General features: G+C 50.9%; 3 protein-coding genes across 5 annotated transcripts in view; 2 read left to right on the top strand and 1 right to left on the bottom strand.

Annotated features, from left to right (window-relative positions):
• The first annotated feature begins 755 nt into the window (after positions 1–755).
• Positions 756–2472, top strand: RBM8A (RNA binding motif protein 8A). 2 transcript variants are annotated; one of them, XM_077753640.1, is made up of 6 exons: positions 756–871; positions 1147–1206; positions 1334–1408; positions 1592–1728; positions 2012–2148; positions 2235–2472. In XM_077753640.1, the coding sequence occupies exons 1-6, from the start codon at positions 805–807 to the stop codon at positions 2278–2280; spliced, it is 522 nt and encodes a 173-aa protein (XP_077609766.1). In that variant the 5' UTR covers positions 756–804; the 3' UTR covers positions 2281–2472. The 2 variants fall into 2 exon arrangements, with proteins under 2 accessions (XP_077609766.1, XP_077609761.1); XM_077753635.1 differs by having other exon boundaries at positions 757–871; positions 1331–1408.
• An 83-nt stretch (positions 2473–2555) lies between these two features.
• LOC144222896 (gonadotropin-releasing hormone II receptor-like) lies at positions 2556–8105 on the bottom strand. The gene is made up of 3 exons (XM_077753606.1): positions 7242–8105; positions 3688–3898; positions 2556–3163 (listed from the first exon to the last, which is right to left on the bottom strand). Exons 1-3 carry the CDS (start codon positions 7746–7748, stop codon positions 2724–2726), a joined length of 1158 nt encoding a protein of 385 aa, XP_077609732.1. The 5' UTR covers positions 7749–8105; the 3' UTR covers positions 2556–2723.
• A 313-nt stretch (positions 8106–8418) lies between these two features.
• Positions 8419–9959, top strand: part of PEX11B (peroxisomal biogenesis factor 11 beta) — a 9558-nt gene continuing 8017 nt past the window's right edge. The window contains exons 1-2 of one of the 2 annotated variants that reach the window (XM_077753617.1): positions 8419–8520; positions 9319–9434. In XM_077753617.1, coding sequence (XP_077609743.1) covers positions 8465–8520; positions 9319–9434 — 172 coding nt within the window. In that variant the 5' untranslated portion in view covers positions 8419–8464. Of the gene's footprint in view, positions 8521–8624; positions 8706–9318; positions 9435–9959 lie in introns of those variants that run through there. The other variant, XM_077753624.1, reaches the window with a different exon arrangement.

Here is a 9959-nt window from a genome sequence, read left to right as displayed (position 1 = left end):
TACCCGTCTCACCAATGCTAGTTCAGAGAACCGGGTCTGTTAGTTTTCTTAGAGAAACTCGGTGGCGCAGTAGGAGCCATAAACAGCTTTTTGACTGAACTATTTTCAAGTTTTTTAAAAAATGTTTTTTATTTATTTCTGAGAGAGAAAGACAGCGTGAGCAGGGGAGGGTGAGAGTGAGAGTGAGAAAGAGAGAGAGAGAGAATATCTGAAACAGGCTCCAGGCTCTGAGCTGGCTGTCAGCACAGAGCCCGACGCGGGGCTCGAACCCACGAACCGTGAGATCATGACCTGAGCCGAAGTCGGACGCTTAACCAACCGCGCCACCCAGGCGCCCCTTGACTGAACTATTTTTAAAATATTTCTATCACAGATCCAGCTGCTCTTCAGAGCGGGGGACAAGTCTTGAAATTTTGAGATAAAAAGCATTCCATTTCCTAGTATGGAGTTCAAAGAGACGGAAAACAATCCTGTAATAAAGAAATTCGGCTGTGCTTCGCTGGCTGTAGAACTTCTCCTCGGGTGCCCTAGTTGCCAGGGCGCCAATGTCGTGACCCACCCGTTAGCTTGTCCCTCATAGCGCCGCTCTTTTCAGCTCACCACCCCTTCAAGATGGCTGCAGGAGCACTTCCGGCATCTTCCCCAACTAGGCCCGCCCCCATTGCGTATTTCCGCCGCGCCTAGGGCGGGACTTAGACTTAGCTCTTGATTGGCCAACGTGACTAGCGACCTTTCCCCTCCGCGACAGTTTCCCGAGGTGCATAGTGCCTGAGCGGCACGGACGAGAGTAAGAAGAGTGGCAAGATGGCGGACGTGCTGGATCTTCATGAGGCTGGGGGCGAGGATTTCGCCATGGATGAGGATGGGGACGGTGAGGACGGTGGAGGCGGCTGCGGGAAGCGGGGAAGGTGCGAGAGAAGGGTGTAAAAGGAAAACAATTTCCCTTCCCGGCAGGGAGGATGGGAGTCGGGGAACCGGGTTGCGGTTGGATTAGAGACTGCGCCCCCTTCGGGAGGAAAGGGGGCGGGACTGGGAAGGGAATGGGATTGGAGGTGGTGGGAATCCCTTCTGATAAGGTTTTCGGAGACAGACTGTTGTTCTACGTAACTGTCCTTGCTATTCCTTCTTTCACTTCTGGGGCTCCAGAGAGCATCCACAAACTGAAAGAAAAGGCGAAGAAACGGAAGGGCCGCGGCTTTGGCTCCGGTGAGTGTGTGTCGGGAAAGTGGGTTTAGAAGGGCGACAGCTACGAGTTTCGGGGTCCCCATTCGGACTCCTGGGGAACCGTGGGAGAAGAGATTTCCGGTGATCTCCTGTATGTTCCTTATAGAAGAAGGGTCTCGAGCGCGGATGCGTGAGGATTATGACAGCGTGGAGCAGGATGGTGATGAACCCGGACCACAGCGCTGTAAGTACTAAGTGGGGCTTGTCGGGCTGTGTTTGTAGTCAGCTATGGACTAGTAAAATAAAACCAAGTAGGAATGGGTCAGAGATAGCTTAAACAATCTCTGGAATCCGCACCCAGCCCCACTCTTGTGATCTTGCTTGAACTTTTTCTCGGTGTGCTCCTTCTCCCTCCCGTCCACAACAGCTGTTGAAGGCTGGATTCTCTTTGTCACCGGAGTACACGAGGAGGCCACTGAGGAAGACATCCATGACAAATTTGCAGAGTACGGAGAAATCAAAAACATCCACCTGAACCTGGACCGGCGAACAGGATACCTGAAGGTATCCTAAGTGACAGTCTGTTGCTTCTCCTCCCCCACAACCTTTGACAGCATTTGGGGAGTTCTCCCACCTGATTGGCCAAGAAGTAAAATGAGGTTGGCCCTTGATTTTGTTGGACACAGAAAAGAAACAGACATTTTGTGTTTACAGTACAGTTATATGATGTACATTCTTTGTTTAAAGTTTCTATATTTGAGTGTGGGCTTAGATTTGAGGAATAAAATACTCAGTGGTATTTGGTGGACTATGAGAGTGTCCATCTCTGTTTTCTCACCTGTCCTAGGGGTACACTCTGGTTGAGTATGAAACATACAAGGAGGCCCAGGCGGCTATGGAGGGACTCAATGGCCAGGATTTGATGGGACAGCCGATCAGTGTGGACTGGTGTTTTGTTCGGGGTCCACCCAAGGGCAAGAGGAGGTAAAGTGGAGAGAGCAGACTATCATGGGGAAGGGAACATAAGTATGTAGTATTATGTTCCTCTGATGGATTCTTTTTTTTCCTAGAGGTGGCCGAAGACGCAGCAGGAGTCCGGACCGGAGGCGGCGCTGACTGGTCCTCTGTCACCCAGGTGTTCTCTCCAGAGATTCTTTTTGATCACGCAGCCTTGGAGGCGTAGGGCTGGGATGGAATTTGCCAGGTGTCTCACCGTGTTTATATTTAACTCTCGCTCGGCTTGATTGTGGGTTGGTGGTGTCTTGGGGTTTTTTGAGTTATGAATAAATGTCTCATTTTTGTTTTGTACACTTAAAATTACTTTCTTGTTCTAACATTGCAAGCTCTGAAGCACTAGTTATGGTAAGGCAGTATGGGTCACTGTGGAGATACTTCGAGGGACTCAGTTCTGTGCGATTTTTTACATTAGCTAGCGTCTTCAGGTTTCAGCTTGGGTCAAAGTAGAGAACACTGCCCGGTGTTTCTTTTTTGTGGAAGCTAAGAGAGCACAGGCAGGAGCGAGATGTACTTGTGATATTAAAAGAATAATTGTTCTGTTCCTATATACTCTGTCCTGGGCAAGTGGACGTTATAGGAATGTCTTCTTTTATTTCTCCTGTCCTTGCTGCCACGTTTGTTTGTACTTCCAGCTGTCTAAGGGCTTGAGTCTCCTGGTGGGGCATTCTCTCAGAACCTTTCTCCCTGGAGGAGTCTATACTGAGTTCTTGGTGCCTTCTCCGGCAGCCAAGGGTAAAGGCCCCATAGAGGAGGGGATCCAGAGGAGCATTGAGGAGGCCAAAAAGGAAGAGGATGTGGCTGAGGCTGGGAGGGACTTCAGTGAGCATGGTGGGAGAGAACCAGTACCACAGGCCTAGCAGGTAGTAAGGTGTCCAGCAGAGGACGAAGGTCAGCAAGACGAGTAGGGCCAGTCTCAGGGCCCGCACGCGAACCCGGGAGCGATTGTCTGAGGAGCGCCGGAGGGCAAATTCACCGACAGGGGCTAGGAATTTAGAAAACATACTCAAATTGAGAACCGCTCCGCTTCTGAGTTGAGTGTAGGGTAAACAGATGAGTGGCAGAGACAGTGAGCTGAAGCTTTCCCAGTACGAGGAAGAGAATATGGCAAATAGGTAATGCTGTAAGCCCTCTTCCCTTCCCAAACTGGAACTAAATGCCTCCCCCATCCCCCCGTAGTAAGGATTATGACAAACGTGATGGAGAAAAGGTTTTGATAGAGGTGCTGTGTTACGTGAAGCTACTAAGTCTTCTTGAAGACTTGATGGTATCCGAGACTAAAGGAGAAAACCGATCGGCGTTCTCCTTTCTCCTTGCCCAGCTCACTCAGCCCCCGGGGAGCGCTAGAGGCTGGTTAGAGTTGAAGGCAATTAGCAAATACTTGCAGCATCAGACACTAGAGATAGGGTTGTGAAGTCACTTTGGGTGGTGGTAGCTCTCAGATCAGTAAATGGGGCTAGAGGCCATAGTTTCAGGGTGCGGATCAGGGCCTGGGGATTGGCGTCTCACCGTGGCTCCCCTTCCTGGTCTGGGAACTGGACACACTGAGGACAATGCGGCTGTAGCAGATGGTCATGGCAGTCAGTGGCAGCAGGAAGAGGCAGCAGAAGGTGAAGAGGTTATAGGTGGTCTCTTGCCATTGAGCCTTGAAGCTGCCTTTGGTGATACACTGAGTGAAGGGGACCGGGCCCGCTCGCTGGGCCGTGTGGAACAGGAACAGCTGGAGTGGAGTTGGAGGACTATTAGAACCGGCTCTCCTCCCCCCACCCACGAGCCACACTCTTCCCAGCAGCCTTCGTTCTCTGTGGAGCTGCGCAGTGCTGAGTACTGATTCATCCACAGTGCCATATGTAAAAGGTCAGAAACTTGCAAATCTCTGATCTTTCCCTTCAGCTGTGGAGCTAGTCATTCAGTTTGCTAATTCCTGGGACTTAAAGAATCTTGCCTTCTCAAGTAATGTTCTGACATTGTACTCTGTAAAAGGGTATTTCTACCATGCCAACATTTTTCACTGAAATGATTTTTCTGATGTGTCTAATTCTGTGGAAAAAGAAATTTTGTATAAAACGGGTGCTGCTAAAATTTCAGGCCATGTTGCAGCCACTGGGTGAAATGACCTTCAGTAACAGGGTTATGTACAATAACTATTAACAGTGAAACAATGCTAAGTAATAAAATGTTAACATTTTCTGAATGCTGTTGGGTGCCCTTCCCCCTTTTTGGTAAACTGCTGAGTTTTTTATTTGAATCCATACAGTATTTTTCAGTTTAGAGCTTCAGGATTAGTCCCTTGGTTCAGGTAAGGGAGATTGAGTCACTGTTTGGTGAAGCGAGCATAGTGGGTGTCAGATTCCTGGGTCTAAGGCATTTGGGAAAGTGCTTGCAGCAGGTCATGAGGCGCTTTGAGGAAAGGCGAGTAGTTCAGCCCTAGACCATTCTATGAACAGCTTTGGGTTATGATCAGGTACTCTGAGCTGGTTAGGGAAGTGGTCTTTCCTCTTTCCCTGTCTTGTGTCCATATATTTGGGGGAGGGGGGGTTGTTTGCTTGGTTTGTTTTGCTTTGTACAGTGCCTAGCAAATTGTGAAAAGGGATTTAAAAATAGGCAAGGGCCCCGTACAGAGTTTGGTCCATAGACCTATGTCTGCCTTTCCCCTATTTTATATGCAATTTACCACCTATTATAGAAAGCTTCCTTTCAGCTTTTGGAAACAAGCCTACAAAGATAATTTCTAACTGCTCCAGTACTCCCTTGTTACACTTAAAAAAATTTTTTTTAACTGACATATCAGTCCTTGAAGGCAGGACTGATATTTTAAATACAGCATATGGGGGGGCACCTGGGTGGCTCAGTCGGTTGAGTGTCTGACTTGGGCTCAGGGCATGGTCTCACAGTCTCACGATTCGTGGGTTTGAGCCCCACGTGACAGCTCGGAGCCTGGCACCTGCTTTGGATTCTGTTCTGTTCTCTGTGCCCCTCCCGCACTCACTCTCTCTCTCTTTCAAAACTAAAAACATTAAAAAAAAAGAAAAACCTACCTGAAGATAAGTTTATAATACATACAACATATGGGCAGTGCAGAATTTATACAAGAAGATGCGAACTTGGAACCAAACATACCACCTTTGGCACATGTATCATAATGGTAGTTAGTTTGCCATTGAACCAAATGGAAACTGCGGTTGTCAGAATGTCTGTTACAAAGGATGAAACCCCTATTTAGTATCTTGTGGCCCATTGGTTTCAAGTGATTTAGCCACAGTTAGGAGTAGAGCCTAGACTCAGAAGAAACAAAAACAGTGCAATAAAAACAGGCTTCTAGGGGCGCCTGGGTGGCTCAGTCGGTTAAGCACTCAGCTCTTGGTTTCAGCTCAGGTCATGATCTCACGGTTCCTGCGATCGAGCCCTGTGTCAGTCTCTCTGCCCCTACCCTGCTTGTGCTGTCTCTCTCTCTCTCAAAATAAAGATACAAACATTTAAAAAAAAAAAAAAAAACAGGCTTCTAACTCCCAGTCCACATCTAAAATTTGTTTCATATAAACAAACAGTACCTTTTACACTGAGGCAACAAAGCTGCTTTTTAAAGCTTTGGGTAGCAGAGGTCCTGCTGAACATTGTTGGAAGCAGTATTCTTTGTCCTAGAACTATAGTCAGACTAACTTTTGCAGTTACACTTCTAATATTTGAGGATTGAGGGATCAGATTTTAAATCTGATTCTATGACACGTTATCATTGCACAGCCCGTCCCCATCTAATCCTAATCCTGGTCTCCACAATGCTGTTCTACCCCTTCCCCTCAGAGGGGGTCTGAAAGGTTTTGGTCTTAAAGGAATTGCTTCATATATCATCCCCCGCCCCGGATTTCTAGTTCATTGTCAATACTTGAGATTTGATAACTGGTAGTCAAGTTCAGATGCTCTGTTTTCTTTCTAGCATTCTTTCCAGTTTTCACAATAAAGCAAAAAACACAAATCTGATTATTTCTGTCTCCACCTTTTAGCTGGTGCCTCTCCACTGCCCTCGGGATAAAGCACAAGCTTAATATTTGTAATCAGGCTTTCCTTCCCATCCAGGCTCACCACTCACCCATCTTCTAGCCCCCAACTTTGGCTGCAGCCACTTTGAATTCCTCTGCTTGCCGCCAACCCCCACCATTCCTCCTGCTTTATTGTCTAACACCTCTCTTATTTTAGCAAGTCAAAAACAATCAATTTTTAATGTCTTTGAGAAGCTTTCCCTGACTGTCCAAAAGTGGTTCAGACACCCTCATTGTTCCTTAGCTCCGTGTGCGTACCTTTAGCATAATGCCTGACTGCACACTGTACTATGATTGCACACTCATTTGCCTTCTGCACCAGTCTAAGTTTCTTGAAGGCAGGACTTTGATGCTCAGTCCTTGACAGAGCCTTTGAGTGTACCTACGGGTGATGCAAATTATATTTTGAATGGATGAGTGAATGTACTAGAGTTTCACCCAAAGCCCCCGATTTCCTGGTCTTTATAGACCCCCCCTCCCCCCCCCATATGTGTTTCATCCCTGGAGTTTTCTGCAACAATTTCCTGATGAAGGTGAAGCTGGGGAGATGCAAAAAGGTGCAAGCCAAGCATATCGAAACAGCTGAAGGAGGGGTCCTAGACACAGGGTACTGCTTTTAAGAAGCAGCCTCTTAACAGATATACAGATCAGCATGCAGATCTGTTTAAAAAAATTTTTTTTTTAATGATCATTTAGTTTTGAGAGAGAGACAGAGTTGGGGGGGGGGGGGACACAGCAGAGAGACGGAGACACAGAATCCGGAGCAGGCTCCAGGCTCTCAGCACAGAGCCGGTCGTGGGGCTCAAACCCACAACCGTGAGATCATGACCTGAGCTGAAGTCAGAAACTTAACCAACTGAGCCACCCAGGCGCCCCGACATGCAATGATCTTAATTTGCAAAACAGCAGAGACTCCACTCTAAGGATTATTGGATTACTGGCCAAGCACACCTCTTGACTCCAAGGTTTGTGTTGTGTGCCCAAATTCCTGTCCGGTATAGTCTTGAGTCCCAACAAGTCACTCACCTGGGGCAAGGCAAGCAGGAAACTAAGTCCCCAGGCTGCCCCTAGAAGTTTCCTTCCGGCTGAGCGGGGTGCAAGCGGGCGGAGTACTGCTTCCTGGCGGTCGAGCCCAATGACCACAGGCAGGAAAGCTGCAGCATACATGGCCATTAGTTTCAGGAACATGAGTGTCCGACACGCGATGTCCCCGGCCAGCCATTGAACAGTGATATTCCAGGTGGCATCTAAGGGCATAACCACAAAGGTGACTAGTAAGTCAGCAGCTGCTAAGTGGGCAAAGAGTCGCGGCACAGGGGAAGGGCGGAGTTGGCTGGGTCGTGGCCGAGTCACCGACCACAGCATGGCCAGGTTCCCTCCAGCCGAAGAAACAAACAGTACAATGGTCACTCCCACTCGGACCTTGGCTGCAGCCGAGAAGGTGGGCAGCTCTGAGCCCTCCACTTCTACTCCTGACCCCGCCCAGATCTCCCCCGCTGCTAAGCCCCGAGGGGTGCCGTTGCCCAGAGACATGGTGACTTAGAGGGGGAAGGGGTGAGGGGATGGAGGCTGAGTATGAAGAGGTTAGCTTCGTCCGCTGATCCTTCGCCCTTCTTATTAGGATCTGAAACTGGTTATTGCGAATTTCGTCCATCAAAGCCTCTGTCTCTGGAGACTCTCCATCCGTATTCTGGAGGTCAACGGCCCAACCTTCAGTGCCCTGCTGGGAACAGGGATCTGGTGCTAGCTTCTACTCCCATAGACTTCAGCTTCTAGAGCCCAGGATTCGGCCGCAGCGTGTGTGTGTGTGTGTGTGTGTGTGTGTGCGCGCGCGCGCGCGTGTTGGGGGTGTTTTGGAAGCACCCCCGGGGAGAGGAGACCCTGTCCCAGCCGCAGAGGCGACCAGGAGGCTGAGCCTTCTCGCCCCGCCCCGACTCCTGCAAGCCCCGCCCTCGGCCCAGAATATTTAAAGCAGCAGGTGCCGACTGAGCCGAGCTCCGGAAGGAGAGGCCCCCCGGTAGGAGCACGCCCCGACGGAGACACGCACAGAAACACGGCAGCTGCTGGCCCAGGACGAAGCTTTTCGTTCTGAAATTCCGCTTCCGAGGCCGGCCCCGCTCCTCGTCTTTTCTGACGACGCTTGTCCCTCGCGAGACGCCGTCGGCTCTTCCAGGAGGCGTGCCTGGGGGCGGGAAGCGGGGCGGGAAGCGGGGCGGGAGCGCGGCTGCGGAGCCGGGACGGCCGCTGTCATGGACGCCTGGGTTCGCTTCAGTGCCCAGAGCCAGGCCCGGGAACGGCTGTGTAGGTGCGGCCCGCATAGGAACGGGGTGGGGGCAGAAGCGGCGCCTCGTGAGGCGAGGTCCGTTCACACTACGGGGGTCAAAAGGGGTCATCTCGGGCTACGGGGGCCCGCGCGGACAGCCAGGAGCCGATTGGAGCGGGCCCGGGAGATGATTCGTTTCTGCTCACCGGAAAGATGGGGAAACTGAGGCACGAGCGGGCCAGCGGGGAGGCCGCTAAGGGTTGCCATGTCCACATAAGAGCCACACGTTACTCACGGGGCGGTGGTGGCGTGGGGCGCGTTCGCCCCGCCGTGGAGAGCGTGACTCTGCCCCCAGAGCTGAGTGGCTCCAGTTCCCTTGTCCCCTCACCCCCGCTGTGATCCGGAACTCCTCCGCCTCCGCCCTGCCTTCCGGTCTCGATCCAGCTAGAGGGCCTTGAAAGGTCCCAGTTCACCTGTTCTGAAGAATACGCTGCCCTCCATCTGCCCCCCACTCCCATCCGTTATCACATACATTCCGACACTGCTGTGCTCGTGACGGACCCCGCGCTGCCTTCAGAGGCCCTTTCAGACTTCAGCCTGGCCCGATCTCTTATTTTCTCAGCCCCAAGTGGTGCCCCTCAACCCCTTCCAGTCTCCTTTTTATCCCTACGCCTTTCCCTTCCCCTGCCCCGGAGGAGAAACGGTAAGATGTGGGCAGAAAGAGGAGGAAAGGGAATGGCCTCCAGATGGGAAAGGGGAAGTCGTTCCTTGCCTCTGGGGAGACTTTTTTTGAGGGGTCGCCTAGGGAAGTGACCTGACCTTGCCTGGCCTCTCCTCCAGGGCGGCCCAGTATGCCTGCTCCCTTCTTGGCCACGCGCTACAAAAACACGGGGCCAGCCCCGAGCTACAGAAACAGATTCGGCAGCTGGAGAGTCATCTGAGCCTGGGAAGAAAGCGTAAGTAACTTGTGCTTTTGCTTTTATTACTCCGACACTCTGGCCATCCCCAGCTGTTCTCCCTGAGTCCCTCTTTCCCATTCTTGACCTTCTCTGCCCCTTCTGGCCCCTCCTTTGGCTCTGCACTTGGCCCTCTGCAGGCTTCGTGATTGAGAGAAGGAAACAGGGGTGGGATACCAATGAAGGACTGGAGAGAATGGGGCAGGTTTGAGAAAACCAGACTGGGACACAAGTTGATTAAAATTTGAAGGAGGGGGGCCTGGGTGGCTTAGTCGGTTGAGCGTCCGACCTTCGCTTAGGTCATGATCTCGCGGTTCGTGGGTTCGAGCCCCGCATCGGGCTCTGTGCTGACTGCCGGTTCAGAGCCTGGAGCCTAGTTCAGAGTCTGTGTTTCCCTCTCTCTCTGACCCTACCCTGCTCACGCTGTCACTCTCTCTCTCTCTCCTAGAAATAAATAAAAATATTAAAAATAAATAAATAAATAAATAAAATTTGAAGGAAAACATTTTTTGAACTGATTTTACT

This window comes from Crocuta crocuta, unplaced genomic scaffold (assembly GCF_008692635.1).
Source record: "Crocuta crocuta isolate KB4526 unplaced genomic scaffold, BGI_CrCroc_1.0 scaffold620, whole genome shotgun sequence".
Lineage (NCBI taxonomy): Eukaryota > Metazoa > Chordata > Mammalia > Carnivora > Hyaenidae > Crocuta > Crocuta crocuta.
Note: the sequence above shows the minus strand (reverse complement) of the source record. Positions and strands in the feature narration are given on the sequence as shown.